Source organism: Rhinopithecus roxellana, chromosome 3 (genome assembly GCF_007565055.1).
Source record: "Rhinopithecus roxellana isolate Shanxi Qingling chromosome 3, ASM756505v1, whole genome shotgun sequence".
In the NCBI taxonomy this organism is placed as follows: Eukaryota; Metazoa; Chordata; class Mammalia; order Primates; family Cercopithecidae; genus Rhinopithecus; species Rhinopithecus roxellana.
Genome location: NC_044551.1, coordinates 15990755 through 16015661, shown reverse-complemented (window position 1 = coordinate 16015661; position 24907 = coordinate 15990755). Strand labels below are relative to the sequence as shown.

At 57.0% G+C, this 24907-nt stretch overlaps 1 protein-coding gene across 1 annotated transcript; it reads left to right on the top strand.

The window, feature by feature from the left end:
* Positions 1 to 5353: 5353 nt before the first annotated feature.
* Positions 5354 to 23745, top strand: LOC115896480 (tubulin polymerization-promoting protein-like). The gene is made up of 3 exons (XM_030927398.1): positions 5354 to 5389; positions 18613 to 18927; positions 23694 to 23745. The coding sequence occupies exons 2-3, from the start codon at positions 18617 to 18619 to the stop codon at positions 23743 to 23745; spliced, it is 363 nt and encodes a 120-aa protein (XP_030783258.1). The 5' UTR covers positions 5354 to 5389; positions 18613 to 18616.
* Positions 23746 to 24907: the final 1162 nt, after the last annotated feature.

The following is a 24907-nucleotide window of genomic DNA, read 5'->3' as shown; positions in this document are numbered from 1 at the left end:
GATGTAAGGGGTAGAAGTGCAGATTTCTTCCATGCATATATTGCATAGTGGTGACATCTGGGCTTTTAGTGTACCCATCGACTGAATAGTGAACATTGTACTGAATAAGTAATTTTTTCAACTCTCACCCCCTTCCACCCTCCCACCTTTTGGAGTGTCCAGTGTCTTATTATTCCACTCCATATGTCCATGTGTACACATTGTTTAGCTGCCACTTATATGTGAGAACATGTGGTATTTGACTTTTTGTTTCTGAGTTATTTCACTCAGGATAATGGCCTCTATCCATGTTGCTCAAAAGATATGATTTCATTCTTTATTATGAAGGGGTAGTATTACCTTGTGTGTATATGCTACATTTTCTTTAACCGGTCCTCCACTGATGGATGCTTAGGTTGATCCATTATCTTTTCTGTTGTGAATAGTATTGTGATAAACATACAAGTGCAGGTGGTTTTTGATATAATTAATTCTTTCCCTTTGGGTATACACCGATTAGTGGAGTTGCTGAACCAAATAGTGGTTCTATTAGAGAAATCTCCATACTGTTTTCCAGAAAGATTATACTGATTTACCTTCCCAGTAGCATTCCCCTTTCTCCACATCTTCACTAAAATCTCTTGTTTTTAGACTTTAATTATAGCCATTCTGATTGGTCTAAGATGGTATTGCATTATGATTTTAATTTGCCTTTCTCTGATAATTAGTGATGTTGAGCATTTTTTCATGTTTTTTGACCACTTTTGTGTCTTCTTTGGAAAAATGTCTGTTCATATCCTTTGCCCACTTTTTAATGGGCTTATTTGGTTTGACTTCCTTGTAGATTCTAGATATTAGCCCTTTGTTAGATGCATAGTTTGCAACTATTTTCCCATTCTGCAGGTTGTATATTTACCCTGTTGATAGTTTCTTTGCTGTGCAGAAGTTTAAGTTCCATTTGTCTATTTTTGTTTTGTTACAGTTGCTTTGAGGACTTGGTCATAAATTATTTGCCTAGGTCAATGTCCAGAAGAATTTTTCCTAAGTTTTCTTCTAGGATTTTATAGTTTTGGGTCTTATGTTTAGGTCTTCAATCCATCTTGAGTTAACATTCGTATATGGTAAGAGGTATTGGTCCAGTTTCATTCTTCAGCACCAGTTTTCCCAGCACCATTTATTGAAAAGGGTGTCATTTCCTCAATGTATATTTTTATTGACTTTGTGTCTTCATTTCTGAGTCCTCTATTCTGTTCCATTAATCTATATGTCTGTGTTTGTACTACTGCCATGCTGTTTTGGTTACCATACTTGTAGTATAATTTGAAGTCAGGTGATGTGATGCCTCCAACTTTGTTCTTTTAGCTTTGGATTGCTTTGGCGAGTTGGGCTGTTTTGGTTCCATGTAAATTTTAGGAATTTTTTCTAATTTGATAGAGATTGTGTTGGGTCTGTTGATTCCTTTGAACAGTATAATAATTTTTAACAATATTGATTTCGATCCATGAGCATGGGATGCTTTTCCAATTGTTTGTGTCATGTATGATTTATTATCAATGTATTGTAGTTCTCCTTATAAAGATCTCACTTTTGGTTAAATATATATCTAGGTAATTTTTTGTAGCTATAATAAATGAGATTGCCTTCCTGATTCGGTTCTTGGCCAGATGGTTATTGGTGTATAAGAATGCTATTGATTTCTGTACATTAATTTTGTATCCTTAAATGTTATTTATCAAATCTAAGAGTTTTTTGGTGGAGCCAATAGGTTTGGCAGTGTCCCCACACAACTCTCATCTTGAATTGTAGCTGCCATAATTCCCATGTGTTGTGGGAGGGACCTGGTGGGAGAGAATTGAATCACGGGGGCAGCTTTCCCCACACTGTTCTCATGGTAGTGAATAAGTCTCACGAGATCTGACGGTTTTATAGGGAAACCCCTCACTTGGCCTTCATTCTCTCTCTTGCCTGCTGCCATGTAAGATCTGCCTTTTGCCTTCCACCATGATTGTGAGGCCTCCCCAGCCATGTGGAACTGTGAGTCCATTAAACCTCCTTTTGTTTATAAATTACTGAGTCTCAGGCATGCCTTTACCAGCAGTGTGAAAATGGACTAATACAAGTCTTTAGGGTTTTCTATACAGAATATCATTTCACACCAACAGAAAGGGATAGTTGGGCTCCTTCTTCCTTCAATTTGCATTCCCTTTATTTCTTTCTCTTGCCTGATTGCTCTGGCCAGGACTTTCAGTACTATGTAGCATAAAAGTGCTGAAAGTGGGCATCCGGGTCTTATACCAGTTCTTAGAGGGAATACTTTCAACTTTTCCCTGTTAAGTATGATGCTGGCTGTGGATTTGTCATGGAAGGCTTCTATTATGTTGATGCATGTTCCTTCTAGTTTGTTGAGAATTTTTATCATGAAGGGAGGCTGAATTTGATCAAAAGCATCTATTTAGATGATCATTTGGTTTTTATCCTGAATTCTGTTCATGTGCCATGTCTCATTTATTGATTTGCATGCCTGGGATAATCCCACCTGATCAGGGTGCATTACCGTTTTGATGTGCTGTCGGGTTCTATTTTCTGGTATTTTGTTGAGGATTTTTACACTGTATTCACAGGGATATTGATCTGGAGTTTTCTTTTTTTGTTGTGTCTTTGTCTGGTTTTGGTCCCAGGGTGATACTGGCCTCACAGAATGAGTTAGAGAGATATCCCCCCTCTTCAATTTCTTGGAATAGTTTCAGAAGGATTGGTATTAGTTCTTCGTATGTTTGGTAGAATCTGGCTGTGAATCCATCTAGTCCCGGGCTGAGTGCAGGGCATCCACACAACAAGTGAAGCCACTTCTGGCAGCGGGGGAAAACAATTGCAGGGACAGAAGCAGACCCGGCTCCGTGTGGTCTGCTTGGAGCCATCTCGGCTTCACAGAGCTCACTGCCCACTGCCTCTGACAGCCACACCCAGGGCCTCCGCCCCTGCCCTTGCCAGCTGGGGTGTGTCCTCTCCACTGCAGACACAAGCGCCTCCCTTCTCTGCGGCCCTCAGCTCTGCGACGCCATCCTCTCTCTGGTCCTCTGTGTCTCTGCCAGGCATGGGCTCCTGTCCACATCTTTTCTGCCCAGCACACTGTCCTGTTGCCGTGTCCCCGCATCCTTCCCTAGCATCGGCTGTGGAACTGAGGTAGCAATGGCTGGCATATGAAGAATGTGCTCCAAGCAGCTCTGCCTAGGGCTGAACACCCCCCATGTGGCTTCCCCTCCTCATCAGCATCTGACCAGTGGCAACAGTGAGGCCACAAGGCTCAAATGCCCTTCCCTGGGTCACAGGTGTGTGATAGTGGAGTCAGAGTCGCTCCCTGGCAGCAAGACCCAGAACCTGTACTTTCATTCCATGTTCCACAGCAATTCCAACCTTGAAATTGAACTTGGCTTCTTTAAACAATATAACCAGATGTAATCATAGCCCAAACACACAAGGCACGTGCACACACACAGGTGCAAACACATACACATACACACAAAGACACATGGGCACAGGCACAGAGGCACATGCACACACATGCAAACACACAGACACAGGCATGTGCACACAAGCACACACAGGCACACAGGCACGTGGACCTACAGGTGCAAACACACATTCACACAGAGACACAGGCACATGCAGACACACACTCGTGCAAACACACAGAGACACACAGACACACAGCTGAACATACGCAGCTGAGCACATACCAACATACATACACCAGCATGCATACTCACACATACAGGTGCACATTCACACACAGGAATACACAAACACACGCATCCATGTGCACACACACACACACGTGCACACACACATCTCGGCAGACATTTTACCTAAGCTGCCAATGACCCGTGGGAGCGGCTTCAACACCCCCATGAGCCTTTCCAGGCCCCACACCCAGGCAGGCACGTCGTTCCTTCAGCGACAGGCGTCACACTGACCACCCCCTCAGGCCCCATGCACCCAGGTTGTAGCTTGTCCCCAGCCCAGGACCCACACAGGAGCTGCTTAGGGTTCTCAAGGGGCCGTGACTGCTCACCTTCTGTGGGCCACACCCCCACAGGGCCCACAGAAGCTGCTCAGTCCATAGGCCATCAAAGGACGTTCAGCTGCCAGGGGTGGGTGGACACCTGACAGGTCCAGCTGCAGGCCTGGTGGGAGCGGCCCCACCTCAGCTGCTGGGACCCGGCATCCCACACTTGGCATCGGAGGCCTTTTCATGTCTGCTGCTGTCTGTCCCCAGGAGTCCATTTCTCCCCCCACTCCCTGTGCCTCCATCTTCAACATGGGGCCTCCCAATGGACCTGGGCTCCTGTCCTGGTCTCCCACTGCAGACGCGGATGGCCCAGCGTCTCCCGCCGTCGCTTCCGTCCAGGGCTTCCAGTGCTACCCAACACGCTGTGTCTGCCCTGCCCAACCTCCACTGTCAGCCTGAACCTCTGCCCACAAAACCCAACCCCAAACCCTGGCAGGGTGGGCGAGGGTGCTGGGCAGCAGGGGCTTGTCCCTGAGAGCCGGCCTCCTCCTATGTGACAGCTGCCTGGCCTGGTGCTCCCAACTGCGGACACAGAACCTGTGCAGAAAGCCGTGGAAACAGCCGCAGGCAGGCGCCTTGGTGAGCGCTGCTGGTCACTGGTGCAGCGCCACAGGTGGAGCTGGGAAAAGCTTTGGTGCTGGGGGGGGTAGTGCCCCTCACCCAAAAAATTCACATCGACCCAGAACCTCAGAGTAAGACCTTACTGTAAAATAGGATCTTTGTAGATGTAATTCCATTAAAGATTTTGAGATTATCCCAGCTTATCCTGGTGGCCCTTAAATCCAGTGACAGGTGTCCTGATAAGCAAAGGAGAAGACAGACACAAACTCTGGGAAGGAGGCCCCGTGAGGACAGGGGCAGAGGTGGAGCCATGGGGCCACCGCCCAGGACCGCCTGGAGCCACAGAAGCTGGAAGAGGTGGGAACCTCCTGAGCGCACAGGCCTTGATGTCGGACTTCTGGCCTCCTAAGCCTTAAGAGGGAACCCCTGTTGTTCAACCCATTTGTAGTGATTTTCTCAGGAGCCCAGGAAGCATCTTAAAACCGGACACTGTGCGTGGATCACATCATTGGCTGCGCTGAGCGGATACCCGGTGGCCCGCGGGGCCTGCTCAGAACCCGCCTTGTAAGGCAGACGCCTCGGGGCGCCTCGCACGTTTCCCGGGCCGGGTGGGGGGTCGGGGGCGGGGATGCCAACGAGCACGGGGGCGGGGGCGGGCGCGGGACGCTGGGGGCCGGGGGCGGGCACGGGGCGGGGCCGCGGCGGAGCCCTCAGCTGAGCACCAGGTCGTGAGCTGTGGAGGAGCAGAGGCGCCGCCGCTGCAATCCCTGCGTCTCCAAGGTAAGCGGGCGCGGGGCTCGGTCCTGTGGGCACGGCTCGGGGGTCACCCGGGGACGCAGACTGGGCCCATCAGCCCCAGCAGCCACCTGCGCCGCAGCCCCTGCCCCCGCGCTCACCCGAGCCCCCTTCCCGGGCCGTCCCGCGCGTCCCGGCGACCCCAGATTAGGATGCCCGGGGTTCGGCGCTGCGCGCTCGGTGCCCGGAGGCGGCAGGGAGGCTTCGCAAAGGCCACGGGCGGGGGTCACCGTCCGCCGCGCCAGGGACAGGTCTGTCACCGTCTCCGGGCCCTGCGCCTGGCGCTTTGGTCTTTCTTCGCTGCCAGGGACGCCCCTGCAGCCTTTCCCTCCAGGCCCTCCCCAGCCCGGGACTCGAACCGTTTCCCTAGTCCCAGGCCGAGGGGGCCGCCGCCAATGTGAGCCGTGGGAAATTAGGGCGTGGAAGGCTGGAATGAAGCCACTGCCCGCAGCAGGTTTTGAGAGATCCCGGGCCACAGAAACGGTCCAGAATGAGTCGTCTCGGGGTCCTGACACCACCGCGTCCTGGCAGGTGGGGGTGTCAGACCGTCCCCCGCAGAGCCTCGGGCTTCCCTGGGCCTTGGCTACTGCCCGCGGGCCTGTGGCGATGGAGAGGCGCTCCCGGGACACCTTCCCGCACCCTGGGAGCAGCGCCCGAGGATCTGAGGAGCCCTTTATTCTGCGGTTTCGGTACGTAAAACGGAGCCGAGGGAGGTGAGAAGCGCGTCCCTCCCGGCCGTGGCGGGGCTGCTGTTTTGGTGGGGTTGGGGGGCTGCTGTTTGATGGGGGTTTGGGGGCTGCTGTTTTGATGGGGTCTGGGGGGGCTGCTGTTCTGATGGGATTGGTGGCTGCTGTTTTGATAGGGGGTTTGGGGGCTGCTGTTTTGATGGGGTCTGGGGGGCTGCTGTTTTCATGGGGGTTTGGGGGCTGCTGTTTTGATGGGGTCTTGGGGGGCTGCTGTTTTGATGGGGGTTCGGGGGCTGCTGTTTGGATGGGGGTTGGGGGCTGCTGTTTGGATGGGGTCTGGGGGGCTGCTGTTTGATGGGGTGGGGGGCCGCGGATTGCTGCTAGGGTTCTGGGGATGGGGGTTCGGGGCTGCTGTTTGGATGGGGGTTGGGCTGCTGTTTGATGGGGGTTGGGGGGCTGCTGTTTTGATAGGGGGGTTTGGGGTGCTGTTTTGAGGGGGGTTTGGGGGCTGCTGTTTTGATGGGGTCTGGGGGGGCTGCTGTTCTGATGGGGATTTTGGGGGCTGCTGTTTTGGAATGGGGGTTTGGGGGGCTGCTGTTTTGATGGGGTCTGGGGGGCTGCTGTTTTGATGGGGTTTGGGGGCTGCTGTTTTGATGGGGGTTCGAGGGCTGCTGTGTTGGATGGGGGTTGGGGCTGCTGTTTTGATGGGGTTGGGGGGCTGCTGTTTGGATGGGGGTTTGGGGGCTGCTGTTTTGATGGGGTCGGGGGGGCTGCTGTTCTGATGGGGATTTGGGGGCTGCTGTTTTGATGGGGGTTTGGGGGCTGCTGTTTTGATGGGGTTGGGGGGCTGCTGTTCTGATGGGGATTTGGGGGCTGCTGTTTGGATGGGGGTTGGGGGCTGCTGTTTGGATGGGGTCTGGGGGGCTGCTGTTTTGATGGGGGTTGGGGGCTGCTGTTTTGATGGGGTTGGGGGGCTGCTGTTTTGATGGGGTTGGGGGGCTGCTGTTCTGATGGGGATTTGGGGGCTGCTGTTTTGATGGGGTTGGGGGGCTGCTGTTTTGATGGGGGTTGGGGGCTGCTGTTTGGATGGGGTCTGGGGGGCTGCTGTTTTGATGGGGGTTGGGGGCTGCTGTTTTGATGGGGTTGGGGGGCTGCTGTTTTGATGGGTTGGGGGGCTGCTGTTTTGATGGGGGTTGGGGGGCTGCTGTTTGGATGGGGGTTGGGGGCTGCTGTTTGGATGGGGTCTGGGGGGCTGCTGTTTTGATGGGGGTTGGGGGCTGCTGTTTTGATGGGGTTGGGGGGCTGCTGTTTTGATGGGGTTGGGGGCTGCTGTTTTTGATGGGGTTGGGGGGCTGCTGTTTGGATGGGGGTTGGGGGGCTGCTGTTTGGATGGGGGTTGGGGGGCTGCTGTTTGGATGGGGGTTGGGGGGCTGCTGTTTGGATGGGGTCTGGGGGGCTGCTGTTTTGATGGGGGTTGGGGGCTGCTGTTTTGATGGGGTCTGGGGGGCTGCTGTTTTGATGGGGGTTCGGGGGCTGCTGTTTGGATGGGGGTTGGGGCTGCTGTTTTGATAGGGGGGTTGGGGCTGCTGTTTTGATGGGGGTTTGGGGGCTGCTGTTTTGATGGGGTCTGGGGGGCTGCTGTTCTGATGGGGATTTGGGGGCTGCTGTTTTGATAGGGGGTTTGGGGGCTGCTGTTTTGATGGGGTCTGGGGGGCTGCTGTTTTCATGGGGGTTTGGGGGCTGCTGTTTTGATGGGGTCTGGGGGGCTGCTGTTTTGATGGGGGTTCGGGGGCTGCTGTTTGGATGGGGGTTGGGGCTGCTGTTTTGATGGGGGTTGGGGGCTGCTGTTTTGATAGGGGGGTTGGGGCTGCTGTTTTGATGGGGGTTTGGGGGCTGCTGTTTTGATGGGGTCTGGGGGGCTGCTGTTCTGATGGGGATTTTGGGGGCTGCTGTTTTGATGGGGGTTTGGGGGCTGCTGTTTTGATGGGGTCTGGGGGGCTGCTGTTTTCATGGGGGTTTGGGGGCTGCTGTTTTGATGGGGTCTGGGGGGCTGCTGTTTTGATGGGGGTTCGGGGGCTGCTGTTTGGATCGGGGTTGGGGCTGCTGTTTTGATGGGGGTTGGGGGCTGCTGTTTTGATGGGGGTTCGAGGGCTGCTGTTTGGATGGGGGTTGGGGCTGCTGTTTTGATGGGGTTGGGGGGCTGCTGTTTTGATGGGGGTTTGGGGGCTGCTGTTTTGATGGGGTCGGGGGGGCTGCTGTTCTGATGGGGATTTGGGGGCTGCTGTTTTGATGGGGGTTTGGGGGCTGCTGTTTTGATGGGGTTGGGGGGCTGCTGTTCTGATCGGGATTTGGGGGCTGCTGTTTGGATGGGGGTTGGGGGCTGCTGTTTGGATGGGGTCTGGGGGGCTGCTGTTTTGATGGGGGTTGGGGGCTGCTGTTTTGATGGGGTTGGGGGGCTGCTGTTTTGATGGGGTTGGGGGGCTGCTGTTCTGATGGGGATTTGGGGGCTGCTGTTTTGATGGGGTTGGGGGGCTGCTGTTTTGATGGGGGTTGGGGGCTGCTGTTTGGATGGGGTCTGGGGGGCTGCTGTTTTGATGGGGGTTGGGGGCTGCTGTTTTGATGGGGGTTGGGGGGCTGCTGTTTTGATGGGGTTGGGGGGCTGCTGTTCTGATGGGGATTTGGGGGCTGCTGTTCTGATGGGGATTTGGGGGCTGCTGTTCTGATGGGGATTTGGGGGCTGCTGTTTTGATGGGGGTTGGGGGCTGCTGTTTGGATGGGGTCTGGGGGGCTGCTGTTTTGATGGGGGTTGGGGGCTGCTGTTTTGATGGGGTTGGGGGGCTGCTGTTTTGATGGGGTTGGGGGGCTGCTGTTTTGATGGGGGTTGGGGGGCTGCTGTTTGGATGGGGGTTGGGGGCTGCTGTTTGGATGGGGTCTGGGGGGCTGCTGTTTGGATGGGGGTTGGGGGCTGCTGTTTGGATGGGGGTTGGGGGCTGCTGTTTTGATGGGGGTTGGGGGCTGCTGTTTTGATGGGGTTGGGGGGCTGCTGTTTGGATGGGGGTTGGGGGGCTGCTGTTTGGATGGGGGTTGGGGGGCTGCTGTTTGGATGGGGGTTGGGGGGCTGCTGTTTGGATGGGTTCTGGGGGGCTGCTGTTTGGATGGGGGTTGGGGGCTGCTGTTTGGATGGGGGTTGGGGCTGCTGTTTTGATGGGGGTTGGGGGCTGCTGTTTGGATGGGGGTTGGGGGCTGCTGTTTGGATGGGGGTTGGGGGCTGCTGTTTGGATGGGGGTTTGCTTTCCCTCTCAGTGTCATCGCTGATCCACCTGGCATGTTTATTGGCTCTTCTGCATGCAGAGCCCCTGGGAGACCCATAGAGGACTGGGCCCCTCAGCCCACCTCGGCCACCCCTCCCTGCTTGACTTCTCTGGGGGAGAGGTCTCCCCCGCGTCCAGCCAGCCCCTGCCCCTGGCAGGTGACCCAGCTCCCTGTGGCCTGGGACTAGGAGATGGGGCTGGACGGAGGCCTGGAAGGGGCAGGAAGTGGAGGGGAGTGAGGCAGCTGCAGCCTGATGCCGGCACCTTTAACTGGGCTCTCGTGCCTGTCAGCAGCTGGGTGCCAGCGCCTACCCACCACGTGATCCTCAGAGGGCCTGTGGGGGAGGGGCGGGCTCCAGGAGCGGCTGCAGAAGGCGAGCTCCAGGAGGGTGTGTGCGTTTTCCCGGGAGGGGTCTGCAGCTTTCATGGTTTCTAATGGGATCCCTGATTCCGAAAGGCGCCGGCATGAACTCGCTCTGCATCTTCACAAAGCATGAAGTCATGGGGACTGGACCGCGTGTGCATGGAGGAAACTCAGCTGGTCACTGGCTGCATTTTAATCTTACAGCTGCGGTTGGTCCATCTTCCCAAATTCCCTGAAGTTGCAATACATGTTTTAACGATTATACAAGGTTATAAATGCTCATTGTGGAAATGAGCATAGAAATGCTCATAGAAACGGTCTAAAAGGGGCTTCCTTTTGACCCCTCTACCCTAATTTGCAAGCCTCACACTGGCAGTGGCTGCCCTAGGCCTGGGAATCCATCAACAGGGTTCGTGCACCCGGCTGGGCAGGGCCTGGAGGGAGGGGCTGCAGGAGGCCTCCGTGGGCACAAAGGCCAAAGCGCCACACACAGGGCTCAGGAGAACTGCCTGAAGAAAATTAGGATCACCCATCGCAGATGGAGACTGGGGAGCTCTCTGGAGAGCAGGCAGTCTGTTCCCTCCCAGGCCTGTGGGAGCCACTCCCTGCTGAGAATTAAAAGCTTCCTCCATGCCACCGTGCCAGCAGAGCCGAGTCTGTTTATAGCTGGTGGTGAGACAGGAGGAGTGTGTGAGAGGGATGCCATTTGGGGCTCTTGGGGCCCCCAGGCCAGTGCTGGTCAGTGCCCTGCAGTACCTGGCCCAGCCTGGTGCCCTCAGGCAGAAGCGCCTTCGGGAAAACACTCTGGGTGAGGAGAGTCGCTCATTGCCTCTGCCTGGGCTGGGGGTCCAGAAGGCTGCGCCCAGGAGGGTTGCGGCCGGGTGTCAAGTCCATCTGAGCCCACAAACCCTCAGCCAGGAGCCAGGATCAGGCAGCAGAATCTACACACGCCTAGTTCCTGCTGCTGGGGCAAAAGATGTTTCCTGGGAAGGAAGGGGTGGAGCTGCCTGGGTCAGGCCCAGCCACATCTGGGGCTCAGACCTGGTCCCCGGCATCCACGAGCCAAACCTTAAGCTGCCCTGCGTGGATCCTCCTCCTAGGGAGACCACCTTCTTCTTGGTGTGTGTGTGTTAGGGGGTGCCACAGGGCCATAACCCACCACATCCCCGTGATATGATCTTCCACCCAGGGCAGCCTCCACCCAGATGATCCCCCACCCAGGGCCTACCCCACCCAGATGATCCCCCACCTGCATGATCCCCCACCTGGGGCAGCTCCCACCCAGGTGATCCCCCACACAGTAGAACACCCACCCAGGACAGCTTCCACTCACTGCATCTCCCACCCATGGCACCCCCCACCCTGATGATCTCCCTCACAGGGCTTCCCTCCTAGGGCATCAGCAACAGGTATCCCCCTAAGGTGACATCCCCCTCCCAATATATCTACCTCCCAGAGCTACCCCTCCCAGAGCCACCCCCTAGGCCATTCCTTCCCCAAGGCTCCACCACCCAGGACAATCCCCACAAGGATTCCCCACCCAGGGCATCCCCCCACCCAGGGCTTCCTCCCCACATGGAATCTCCACCCAGGGTATCCCCTTCCCCAGGTAATTCCCCTACCCAGTGTATCCCCCCCAGGGGATTTCCCCCTCCCCAGTGCATCCAGCCCCCTAGTGCATCCCCCACCCGCAGGGTTCTTCCACCCAGGGCTTCTCCCTCCCTAGGGCTTCCCCTGCCCAGGGCTTCCCCATCCTGGGCATTTCACCTCCAGGCCATCTCCCCGCCAGGGCCTCCAGGGCACATCAACTCAGCAGCACCTCCTCAGTTGGGCAGCCCCTCCCCAGCGCTGCAGGGCTCTGCCTGGGAATGGCTTTGATTGGCCCTACTGGATCCAGGGGAGGGGAGGGTTCTGTAGTCTGCAGCCCCCTGGAATCACACCTGGGGAAGGGCAGTGCCCTGCAGGAAAGTGGCACGCGGTTCTCAGAAAAAGAATTAAGAAAAACATCAGCTGTCCCTAAATCTTATTTCCTGATACAAAAATTAAGACTGTTCTGAGTTCCAGGTTTCTCCTTTAACTGTGCAAGCACTACTTAATTGTGAATTGTAATTTAATGTCTGAATGTCCAAATGCATGACTTTCTTTGGGGAAGAAATATAAAAAATCTTTCAAAAGAGTGGGAGCAGGCAGCAGCTTTCTGTCTTTGCATCATACCAACTGCCTTCTGCAGCCTCATCCGTTGAGAAAGCCGGGCTTCTCCCTTCCATTGTGGAAGGGTGAGCGCCTCCTCTGAGGACCCCAGTTGTGCTGACGTCGTTGAAAAGTGAGGTTCTGGAAGGGAAGGGAGGTTCTTAACCCCTCTTTAAGCCCAGCAGTGAAGGCCACCTGGAGCCCTTTCCCCGTTCAGTGCAGCTCAGGGAAGGGATTGGTGCGTGCGTTCCTCCATGCGGGCTCTGTGTCCCACGTCTGACTTCTTGGTATGATCAAAGGTCGCCGCCCATGTGGGCTCCACGTGATCCCCCAGGGCGCATGGCGTCACAGACCACATTTCCCAGATTCCATAACCTGTAATCCCAACCTGCTCATTTGTTCACAAATGTCCAACGTGGCCTCTGCCCAGGGAATGCCACCAACAGCCGCACCTGCCAGGCAACTTCACATACCCGCTGCCTCCCTCTGGCCATCAGTCCTCAGTCAGCAGTCATTGGGGCCACGAGCAGCAAGCACCCGTATGGGTGAGGAGAGAAGCCATTTCTCTTACTGTCTCCTGTCTCTGAAGAGGAGGAGGAAGTAAAAGTTGAAAAACAATAGAAATGAAGTCAGTGGCACCGCTGCACAGCCACCTGCACTCTGTGCTCAAGTGGGCTCTGAAATAAGGAGTGGGGGCTGGCAGGGGCGGTGCGGTGTCCATCCTGGGCATGGCAGGCCTGGAGCTGCCTTGTTCCCTGGCCCATGGTGGGACAGCTGCTTGCGCCTCAGTCTTCTCATCCTTGAAGGAGTGCAGCCCCTCCCCATCTCCCTTGGACCCGATGGCCTCATGCAGTCACAGCCCAAGGGAGAGTCTTGTTCTGGAGAAGCTGCTGGTGGCTTCTCCAGGGCAGTTGGAGCTGTCAGAGGTCACTTCCCGGCCTGGTCCAGCCCAGCACAACCCAGGGGGCCTGCAGGACACCTGCGACCAGGACAGAGGTTCCCAGGGAGGCCAAAGCCTGAGCAGGGCCGAGGACCGACTCTGGGATCTCAGGCCCCAGGGAGGGGTGAGGAGCTGAGGCGGGTGGTGGCTCCCACTGGCTCCGTGGCTCCTGCCTCAACCTCTAACCCGGCACTCCTGTTATGTGAGCATGGCCTGTCCACCAGCCTCTGACAGCAAGGCTCAGCCACCCCGAGAGCGGTCGCGTGGGCTCTGTAGGCGCCACCCCCCCGTGGGCGTGGGCAGTGAACAAGGGAGCAACGAGGCTGCTGCTACCTTTAAAACAGCAACTGGCCCTAGTGACAGACCCCAGGCCCTAGTAACAGGCTCCAGGCTGAAGGGACAGGCCCCTGACACTAGTGACAGACCCCAAGTCCTAGTAACAGGCTCCAGGCCGAAGGTGCAAAACCCTGGCCCTAGTAACAGACTCCAGGTCCTAGTAACAGACTCCAGGTCCTAGTAACAGACTCCAGGCCCTAGTAACAGGCTCCAGGTCCTAGTAACAGACTCCAGGTCCTAGTAACAGGCTCCAGGTCCTAGTAACAGGCTCCAGGTCCTAGTAACAGACTCCAGGTCCTAGTAACAGGCTCCAGGTCCTAGTAACAGGCTCCAGGTCCTAGTAACAGGCTCCAGGTCCTAGTAACAGGCTCCAGGTCCTAGTAACAGGCTCCAGGTCCTAGTAACAGGCTCCAGGTCCTAGTAACAGACTCCAGGTCCTAGTAACAGGCTCCAGGCCCAAGGGACAGGCCCCGGCTCTGGTGACTGACAGACCCCAGGTTCTAGTGAGAATCCTCTGGCCCAAGTGAGAGACCCCTGGTCCTAGTGACAGAGCCCTGGTCAGTTCTAGTGACTGCCCCTGGCCCTGCTTACTGATGCCACGTGGACACCCGGGTTTCCAGCCCCTGGACAGCTCTGTGATAAGAGGCCGGCTGCTGTTTCTCCAGCCCTATCAATTCTGTTCTGTCAGCTTTTCTGTAAGTTTGGCTTCGGGCAGTCCAGCATCCAGTCTTAAGGCGTTTCCCAGGAGATTCATTCTGACAAATTGGGCCCAGTTGATTTTCTGTGGGGACTTTTGGGAACAGGGACAGCCCATGGGGTTGGGGGCAAGGTGGCCTGGGGTGTCTGGGACGAAGCTCCGCCTGGGTGGCCAAGTCCTTGGAACTGGCGATGCACCTGGGGCAGGTGTTCCCCGGCCAGTGAGGACGCTTCGTTCCCCAGGACAGCCACCCTCTGGGGTCTGCCTCTGCCTGCCCCGCTTTGAGATCTGTGGTGTCACCTCTGCCCTTGTCTTCTGCCCTCTCCAAGCCTGTTTTGAAAATGCCAGTTGGACAACACAGTCTGGTTCACACCTGTGGGTGACCCATAGGCACCATCCTGACTCCCTGGGGAGGCCTTGGGGATGGGGGCGCGAGTGGGGTGGGCTCAGCCTCCAAGCAGGTCCTGGCCAGGCCCCATTTGGACTCCCATGGGGTCTGGCCAGGGAAGGGGCATGTGCTGTGAGCAGGCACCTGGGTCAGGGCAGGGCTGGGCATGTCCCTCCTACCAGGGAGGTGCCGGCCAGTGGGAGAGCATGCAGGTGCACAGCTGCATACAAGCCACAGGCCTGGGAGTACAGGGCACAGCTGGGGTGGTGGGCACAGGCCTGGGAGTTCAGGGCACAACTGGGATGGTGGGCACAGGCCTGGGAGTGCAGAGCAACCCCCTGGGGGCTCACGGCACACGCCTGGAGATGGTGGGTGCATGCCTGGGAGCTTGTCCTTTGACCCCTGGATGAGTAGTTTGTCTTCCTGGAGTCTCTTCTGCTACACGACCTTCTTTACCCTCACAGTGACAAAGCAGAGCCTCTAGGAGAAACGCTGTGAGGGTCTGCACCCAGGGCTCAGGTGCGCTGCGTCCAGAAACTGTGGGAAAGTGGAGGACGCCTGACCTCCACCCGTCTAAGGAGAAGTAGCTGGCACAGCCGCATACTATGCTTGATGGTGAGCGCCAAGGGAGAGGTGCCCGCCCAGGCTCATTGTCCCTCTGACACCTCCACGTTCTCTTAAAATTAAATGTGTTCTATTACCGTCATTGTGGAAACAGCACATGGGTCTAATGAAGCGATCCAGACAGTGCGACTCCCGTCTCCTCTGCTCCTGCTCGTGGTTTGCAGCCGCGTCCTTCTCCTCCAGACCCAGCAGCAGCCTGGCTGTCTTTGACAGCAGCACGTCACACCTAATTCATTCTGTCTATTTTAGTTTAAAAACCTTAAAAAAAATATTTTGTTAAGCTAATGCCTGTTTGAGGTAAAACAAAACTACAAGAACCTAGAACAGCGAAGCTCCGATGGGCTCTGAGGCAAGTCCCCGTGTGAGATCCCTGAGCGTGCACCCCACGCAGAGCCGGCTCTGGAAGCATTTCTGGCAGCCGGCGTCTGAGGTCGGCACCGCTCCACCCCTTTGGTGCAGAAAGGCTGGGGCTGAGTTGGGACGGGTTCCGCTTTTCCCTCCAGAACCGCCTGGCCTGGTCCTTGGCCCTCCCAAGCGCCCGAGGCCTCACTCCCGTGACGGCCGTGGGTTCCTGCATCTACTCCTTCTTGTCGGCTGTTGACGGCTGTCACCCTCGTCTTCCTGGGAAGCCCAGTCACCAAGCACCTCTGCAGGGGGTATGGCCACGTCTCTGAGCTCACACCCACTGCAGGTGGCCTCCCTCCCCTCAGCCTGAGTGGGGACAGTGGACGAGGGTATCCAAGTCCCGGCCGGAAGCATTTTTCCTCAGAACGTTTGAAGCCAGTGTCTGTCTTCAGTAGATCTGGCGATGGCCTGACCCCTATTCCTTTCTGCCTTCTCCCCCGCGACCCCCACAGCGCTCTCGCTCGTGCCATCTCATGCTGCTTGCTGTGCTGAGAGGGGCTGAGCCCAGCAAAGGTGGTGCCTGCCCAGCAGGGGCGCAGGGGTACCTAGGCGCAGGGGCCGTGCGCTGGACCGTTCTCACGCACCGTGACTCCCGCCTGCTTGGATCTCTGCTCACACGCATCCTCTTCCGCCGGGTCTGAAATTGCCTGCTGGCCTCCCTCTGACCTGCCTCAGTTTCTCCTCTTCACTCCTCGCTGCCTGATGTTTCATTACTTGTGTGTTTGTTTTTCACCTGCCCCACTGAAGGCCTCACGAGGGCAGGACGCTTTATGTCCCGCTCAGCCTTCCAAGGCCAACCTCCAGGCTTATTAAAAACTCGTGCAAAGCACATGCTGATGGGCGGGACGTCCTGCGCGAGCCCTGAAGGCGGCGCCGAGGGGCTTCCCTCATCCCTTTGCTCCCAGGCGGGTCCCACGGGGTGCAGGTTCTCAGATGACTCACTGAGGTGTGTGAATAAGGGTCTTTGTTCAGGCGCGTCCCCACAGGCGATAAGACCACAGAACGCAGCCCTGAATTTGAAGCATCCCAGAAGGTTCTTTTCCTCTGACCCGCACGCCCACCACTGTTCTGGGTGCTCACAAAACCCACCATTGCTTCTGGGAATTTTGCAACCGCTCCTCCTGCCCAGTGTTCCCTGCTGCAGAGGCCCAGTGGAAACACAGGCCAGGCCTGTGAGAAGCTCCTGTTTCAGACAAAGAAATGGTGTCAGCGATAAAACGGGAAACTGTTCCTGGCTCAACACCTGACCCGGCCCTTCTACCCCCAGGATCCTGACCCCAGGTGGCCCCACCCCCACCAGGATCCTGCCCCCACGTGGTCCTGCCCCCACCGGGATCCTGCCCCGACGCGGCCCTGCCCCCATGAGGATCCTGCCCCTACGTGGTCCTGCCCTGACTGGGTCCTGCCCCTGCATCCTCCGCTGGGTTGGCATCTGCATTTTCGGTGCCTTCCAGGGAAAGGGGTGAATGGGAGGGGCCTGAGGCTCTTAAGGTCCTCAGTGTAGGGAGTGCCCCTGGTATTTTTTACAGCTGTTTTGGGGGAATTTGTGGGATCTCAAGGTCAGCAGGGGCCACACTCAGGACCCCCAGGATGACAGAGCCACACTTTGGCCATGACTGGTGCTGAGAACTCCAGATCTGAGAGGGCTCCGTGAGTCCCAGGGTTGGGACATGCACCTGTGTCCTCGGCACGGACCCTCCCACTGGCTCTTGTGTCTGTGGGCCGAGGCCACGTTCAGCTCTCAGCGCAGTGCTGACGGCCGACCTGGCATCTGGCCCCCTAGGGGAAGCGGCTGTGGTGCAGAGCCCAGCACCTCGCTCTGAGTCCTTCAGGGCCTGACTGGGTCTCACCATGCGTGGTGGGGAGGCGGCCTCGGCAGCCCCACCCTGTGGCATAGCCCTGCGTCCCCGAACCCTCCCTGGGCAGCACCCCTCAGTCTTCTCAACCCCACAGCCCAGCCGCCTGCTCTGGGGGTGGGCGCCTTGCAAAGTCCAGAGGGCGTCCCTGCGCCCCGACGCCGGTGCCCCCACCACTGCCTCAACCCTGCACAGCCGCAGTCCCTTCCCCTGGCTGGGGCACCGTGGGCTCGGCAGGCCCAGGGCACCTGGGCAGAGCATCCTCAGGTGCCCCCAGGGCCATCACACACCACCCCCTCCCCAGCCCAAACCTCCATCTACGGTCAGAGGCTCTGCACTGGGGTGGGAGCGGCTGTCGCAGGACCGCTGTGGACCCTCCCGGAGGAAGGCGTCCTGTCATGGTCACGGAGCCCGGGGAGGGTGTGGTCCTCAGGTGTCCCCCAGAGCTGCAGAGCAGGCGTCCACAGGAGGGGCAGTGGAAAAGTGTGGCAGCGGGGAGGACCCGGGATGGGCTGTGATGCTGCCAGTCACACCCTGAGCCTGCTCGGCCTGGAGCCCCTGGCACCCAGCTCAGCTCCCACCCTGGGCTCTGCATGCTGCTGGCTTTATCTAGCTTAGGGAGTCCTTGGCCCAATGACGGCAGTGGGCAAGGCCTTGCTTGGCTCCGCTCTGCCCAGCAGCTGGACACGCATGCCTCCAGGGCAGCTGGCTCCGAGGGTCTGAGGGGCCTCACGCCCAGCTCCGGGAGGGCCTGCCCATCTCAGCCCTCGCCACGTCGCCCCGGGGGGGCCTGCCCGTCTCAGCCCTCGCCACGTCTCCCCGGGAGGGCCTGCCCGTCTCAGCCCTCGCCACGTCTCCCCGGGAGGGCCTGCCCGTCTCAGCCCTCGCCACGTCTCCCCGGGAGGGCCTGCCCGTCTCAGCCCTCGCCACGTCTCCCCGGGAGGGCCTGCCCGTCTCAGCCCTCGCCACGTCTCCCCGGGAGGGCCTGCCCGTCTCAGCCCTCGCCACGTCTCCCCGGGAGGGCCTGCCCGTCTCAGCCCTCGCCACGTCTCCCCGGGAGGGCCTGCCCGTCTCAGCCCTCGTCACGTCTCCCCGGGAGGGCCTGCCCGTCTCAGCCCTCGCCACGTCTCCCCGGGAGGGCCTGCCCGTCTCAGCCCTCGCCACGTCACCCCGGGAGGGCCTGCCCGTCTCAGCCCTCGCCACGTCTCCCCGGGAGGGCCTGCCCGTCTCAGCCCTCGCCACGTCTCCCCGGGAGGGCCTGCCCGTCTCAGCCCTCGCCACGTCACCCTGAGAGGGCCTGCCTGTCTCAGCCACGTCCTGATGCTCGTTGGTATGGCGGGTCTCCTGGGCTGCACCCAGGTCAGTGGGGACATGGCCTGGGTGACACCTTTCTCCTCTCCTTCCTCCACAGCAACATGGCTGACAAGGCCAAGCCCACCAAAGCTGCCAACAAGACGGCCCCCAAGTCCCCGGGGGACCCCTCAAAGGACCGGGCGGCCAAGAGGCTGTTGCTGGAGTCAGAGGGTGCCGGTGAGGGGGCAGCCAAGGCCCCCGAGCTCAGTGCCCTGGAGGAGGCCTTCCGGCGTTTCATGGTGCACGGGGGCACCAGGGCCACCGGGAGGGAGATGCACGGCAAGAACTGGTCAAAGCTGTGCAAGGACTGCCAGGTAATCGACGGCAGGAACGCAACGGTCACCGACATGGACATCGTCTTCAGCAAGATCAAGTGAGTGCGCCGGGCTCACGGGCCGAGGGACCTGGCTCATGGGGTCTGTGGGCTGGTGTTGGATCCGACAGATGGTCCATGATAGGCCACTGACCCTGTTCCCGTGGCTCCTGCCATAGATGGTCTGTGTAATGGTGGAGCCCACTCAGCTGACTGCACTCTCCTTCTGGCAGGAGACATTCTAGACCCAGTGTCTCCAATGGAACAGCACAGGCTGTCTGCAGTCTCAGGCTTTCTACTAGCCCTGATAAGAGAAGTAGAGCAATGCAGGTGACATTAATCCCGGCAGGTTTTATTTCACTTCTATATCCAACGTTTTGTTTCAACATGTAGTCTGTAGAAAACATTAAATTGAACTTTATGGTTTTTTTCATATTAAGTCTTCAAAATGCACATGGGGTGGGATGTAAAGAATGCTGAAGTGGGGGCATTTCAGAGGCGTCTGCTTCTGTTTGCCTGCGCCTGCTGGGAAGTTGCAGTGGTCTACGTGGCTTGTGTGTTGGGAGGTTGTGGTCTGCTTGGCTCGCATGTTGGGAGGTTGTGGTTTGCATAGCACACGTGTCGGGAAGTTGCTGTGGTCTGTGTGGCTTATGTGTTGGGGATTTGTGGTCTGCATGGCTCATGTGTTGGGAATTTGTTTGTGTGGCTCGTGTGTTGGGAGGTTGTGGTCTGCATGGGTCGTGTGTTGGAAAATTGCTGTGGTCTGTGTGGCTTATGTGTTTGGAGGTTGTGGTTTGCACGGCTCATGTGTTAGAAAGTTGTGGTCTGTGTGGCTTGTGTGTTGGGAAGTTGTGGTTTGTGTGGCTCACGTGTTGGAAAGTTGCTGTAGTCTGCATGGTTCACGTGTTGGGAGGTTGTCTGTGTGGCTCATATGTTGGGAAGTTGTAGTCTGCGTGGCTCATGTGTTGGGAGGTTGTTTGTGTGGCTTGTGTGTTGGGAGGTTGTGGTCTGTGTGGCTCATGTGTTGGGAAGTTGCTGTGGTCTATGTGGCTTATGTGTTGGGAAGTTGTGGTTTGCATGGCTTGCATGTCGGGAAGCTGCCGTGGTCTGTGTGGCTTATATGTTGGGAGGTTGTGGTCTGCATGGCTTGCGTGTTGGGAAGTTGCTGTGGTCTGTGTGGCTTATGTGTTGGGAAGTTGTGGTTTGCATGACTCACGTGTTGGGAGGTCGTGATCTGTGGGGCTCACATGTTGGGAGGTTGTCTTGTGTGACTTGTGTGTTGAGAAGTTGTGGTCTGTGTGGCTCGTGTTGGGAAGTTGTGGTTTGTGTGGATTGTGTGTGGCTTTCAGTTGGCATCAGCCGGTGGGGCAGTCCTGGAGACTGAGCCCTCACCTGGGAGGCTGCCTGTGCAGCGCCTCCCAGCTGTTCTGACCTCCAGCGGCATTTGCGGAGCCTGGATCCATGGGTCCCACTGGTTCCCATGGTGACATTCCACCTGTCTCCACTGGCTCTGTTCAGGCACTTATGGCCATGATTTATTATAGGGGATGGGCGCCAACGGCAGCAGAGGAGGGACAAGAGTGTGGGTGACATCCAAGGGAATCCAGTGTGAGGCCGAGATCCACTCCCAGCAGAGGCATGTGGGACGTGCTTAATTCCCAGGAGTGAGCTGTGAGAACACGTGTGAAATGCCCACCAGGGAAGCTCATCAGAGACTTGGTGCCCAGGGTCACTGGGGTCTGGTCATAGGGCACCCCCTTGCCAGGCAGGTACCAAAATCCAGACCCCGGAGGGAAGGTGAGCTTTAGCATAAACCGCTCTGTTCCTGTCGTTGGAGCTGTGAACAATCCCTAGCACGGGATTGTCACCCCAGACGCCAGCCGTGACTGGCCTCGCCTTCCAGGGGACCCTGGCCCCAGGCTGCTGTGACAGCACCTTTCTGCACAGTGGCTGTTTTTCTCAGCGCTTCTGAGATTTTGACCTTATTACTACTTTTCAGCAGCTTGGTGCTGATGTGCTGTGGTGTGTTAGTCTGTCCTCACACTGTTGTAAAGAACCACCTGAGACTGGTCATTGGTGGAGGAAAGAGGTTTAATTGACTCACAGTTCCTCAGGCTGGCTGAGAGGCATCAGGAAACTTACAGTCATGGCAGAAGATGAAGGAGAAGCATGCATGTCTTCACATGGCAGAGCAGGAGAGAGTGCAAAGGGGGAAGTGCTTTTAAACAACCAGATCTCATGAGAAGTCACTCACTATCGTGAGAACAGAGAACAGCAAGGGGGAAATCCATCCCCATGATCCTTCCACCAGGACCCTCCCCTAACATTGGGAATTACAATTCAACATGAGATGTGGGTGGGAATACAGAGCCAAACTATATCATTCTGCCCCTGACTCTTCTCAAATCTCTTGTCCTTCTGACATTGCAAAACACAATCATGCCTTCCCAACGGTGCCCCAAAGTCTTAACTCATTCCAGCATTAACTCAGAAGTCCAGAGTCCAAAGTCTTATCTGACACAAAGCAAGTTCCTTCTGCCTGTGAGCCTGTAACATCAAAAACAAGTGAGTTAATTCCAAGATACAGATTAGGTACAGGCATTGGGTAAATAGACCCATCCCCAGAGGGAGAAATCAGCCAAAACAAAGGGGCTGCAGGCTGCAAATCTGAAACCCAGCAGGGCAGTCATTACATCTGGAGGCCCCCAAATAATCTTCTTTGATTCCTTGTCTCACATCCAGGCCACACTGATGCAAGGGATGGGCTCCCACGGCCGTGGGCAGCCCTGCCCTTGTGACTCTGTAGGGTACAGCCCCTGTGGCTCTTTTCCCAGACTGGTGTTGAGTGCTTGTAGCTGTTCCAGATGATATGGTGCAGGCTGTCAGATGTACCATTCTGGGGTCTGGGGGACGGTCGCACTTTTGTCACAGCTGCACTGGGCAGTGCCCCAGTGGGGACTCTGTGTGGGGTGAGGCCTCCAACCTCACATTTCTCCCCTGCACTGCCCTAGCAGAGGTTCTCTGTGAAGGCCCTGCCCCTGCAGCAGACTTCTGCCCGGACACCGTGGCTTTTCCATACATCCTCTGAAATCTAGGTGGAGGTTCCCAAACCTCAGCTCTTGCCTTCTGCCTTCCCACAGACCCAACACCACGTGGAAGCTGCCAAGGCTTGGGGCTTGCACTCTCTGAAGCATTGGCCCAAGCTGTACCTTGGTCCCTTTAGCCATGGCTGGAACACAGAGCACCATGGCACCATGTCCCAATGCTTCACAGAGTATTGGGGCCCTGGGCCTGGCCACGAAACCTTCTTTCCCTCGTAGACCATCAGGCCTGCCTGAGCAGCAACTGCGCAGAGGTCTTTGAAATGTCTCTGAGGTATTTTCTCCATTGTCTTGACTATTAACATTTGACTCGTCTTTAGTTATGTAATGTCTGCAGCCTTCTTGAATTCCTCCCCAGAAAATGATTTTTTCTTTTCTACCACATGGCTGGGCTGCAAATTTTCCAAGCTTTGACACTCTGCTTCCCTTTTAAATGTCAGTTCCAGTTTCAGGTCATTTTTTTGTTGATGCAAGCGAGCATAGGCTTTTAGAAGCAGCCAGGTCACCTCTTGAACGCTTTAGTGCTTAGAAATTTCTTCCACCAGGTGCCCTAAATCATCTCTCTCAAGTTCAAAGCTCCACAGATTTCTAGAGCAGGGCCACAATGTTGTCAGTCTCTGCTAAAGCATAGCAAGAGTGACCTTTGCCCCCATTCCCATTGAGTTCCTCATCTCCATCTGAGACCACCTCAGCCTGGAATTCACTGTCCATGTCACTATCAGCATTTGAATCACAGCCATTCAGCAAGTCTCTGGGAAGTTCCAAACTTTCCCTCATTTTCCTGTCTTTAAGCTCTCCAAACTGTTCTAGCCTCTGCCCATTACCCGGTTCTACAGAGCATGTCTGTAGTCACCGTTCTTAAACTTTGTCTGCTGATTCCCTGATCTCAGCTTTGAGTCTCCCCTGGTTTGGGGCTGTGTTTTCCTGCCCCTTTGTGTGCGTGGGAATCGTTTATTGGATACCAGGTGGAGTTTGTAGTTGGCGCCGTCGGGTGATGGGTCTGCTTACACACCTTTGAGGCCTGGCAGCCTTTGTTCAGAGTTTGAGAAGTGGCTTAGACTCTGTGGGACCTTCCCCAGACATTGTCAGGGTAAGCCCAGAGCCACCCCGGGGGAGGGTGAAGCTGGTCCCCTGTCCGGCTGCACCTTTCCCAGGGCTTGACTGGAGGCCCTGGCTGGTGGGGCTCAGGTGACCACAGACCTGTGTGCAGGCTCTTGGCATGTCTGGTGCACGGTCCAGGCGTGGGCTGGGAGCTCGTCCTTTCCACGTGTCAGTTGGACGTTCTGGGTCCCTCATGGCCTGGAACCTGCTCCACAGTGATCTGGGCGGGTACCAGGGTCTGCAGGCCTCTCGCACCCTCCATCCAGCTGTCTGGCCTTTGTGTGTTGAGGACAGGAGCCCACGCCAGGCCCATCCTGGGTTGTGGCCACATCCCTCCACAGTGTCTGTGCGTGACATGACTTGGTCTGTGCAGTGCTGGGTCTTGTCTGATGCTTTGCTGGAGCAAAGGACCCTGGGTGTCTGCCTTCCCTTCGCTCACTGCTAAGGGCAATGTCTGTCCTCCAGGCCTGTCCACCTGTCTGCCGTGAGCTCGTCCACTCGGCTTCCAGAGCAATTATTGTCCTTAGCGGAGAGGTCAGATCTGGACGGGCCGTGCACTCCTGGCCTTAGGGTGGATGGGCCGGCTGAGCTTAGCCGACGTCGGGTCTTGTCCTGTTTACACAGGGAAGGTGAAGAAGGAGCTGGACCCCGACGACAGCCACTTGAACTTGGATGAGACCAAGTGGGTCTGTATGGGGTGCAGGTCTGGGGGTGTGCGGGTGCGTATGGGGTGCAGGTGTGGGGTGTGCGGGTGCGTATGGGGTGCGGGCGTGTGGTGTGCGTGTGCGTATGGGGTGCGGGCGTGGGGTGTGCGGGTGCGTATGGGGTGCGGGCGTGGGGTGTGCGGGTGCGTATGGGGTGCGGGCGTGGGGTGTGCGGGTGCGTATGGGGTGCGGGCGTGGGGTGTGCGGGTGCGTATGGGGTGCGGGCGTGGGGTGTGCGGGTGCGTATGGGGTGCGGGTCTGGGGTGTGTGGGTGCGTATGGGGTGCGGGTGTGGGGTGTGTGGGTGCGTATGAGGTACGGGTATGGGGTGTGTGGGTGTGTATGGGGTGTGGGTATGGGGTGTGTGGGTGTGCGTGTGCATGGTGTATGTGGTATGGGGGGTTGGGGGGTGTGGGTGTGCTGTGGGTTTTGTCTCTACCAAAATTTAGGCGTGGTAACCCAATGGCCAGTGCGATGGTGTTAGGAGTAGTTAGGCCATGGAGGGGATGAAGGGCCTTGCAGACCAGGCCTCAGTCAGCAGAGACCTCTCTCCCTCCCAGCACCTGCACGTGAGGACACCGTGTCTGTCCCTCCACAGGATGCAGCAGAAAGGTACCACCTTGGAAGTTGAGTGCCCCCCTCACCAGACACCAGACCTGCTGGCTCCTGAATCTTGAACTTCCAGCATCCAGAACAGGGAGAAATAAGTTTCTGTTCTTTAAAATTACTGCATCTCAGGTATTTTGTTACAGCAGCACATGGGGACTAAGAGTGGGTGTGCAGGTGGTGGGGGGAGGGTGTGCAGGTGTGTTTGAGGGTGTTTGCCTCAATCTTTAGACGGCATTGGGGCCACAATACCTGCAGGTGTCAGGGGACATTAACTGCAGACCTTGGTGAATAAAAGCCAGTTGTCCTGAGTTGGGCAAGAAAACCTTTGGAAGAGGCCCTCGCAGCCACTCCAGGCTACAAGACGGGGCGTTTGTCCTGGGGGACCTGCTCTCACCGTTAGTGGTCCAGCAACACCGTCTCAGCCTCTCTGGCCATAGCAGGCTGCCCTGCAGAGGCCCCCGAGTGCTGGAGAACTATGTCAGGTTCCTGCCCCTTCCCCCTGTGTCGTCCTGGGCACCTGCCCCAG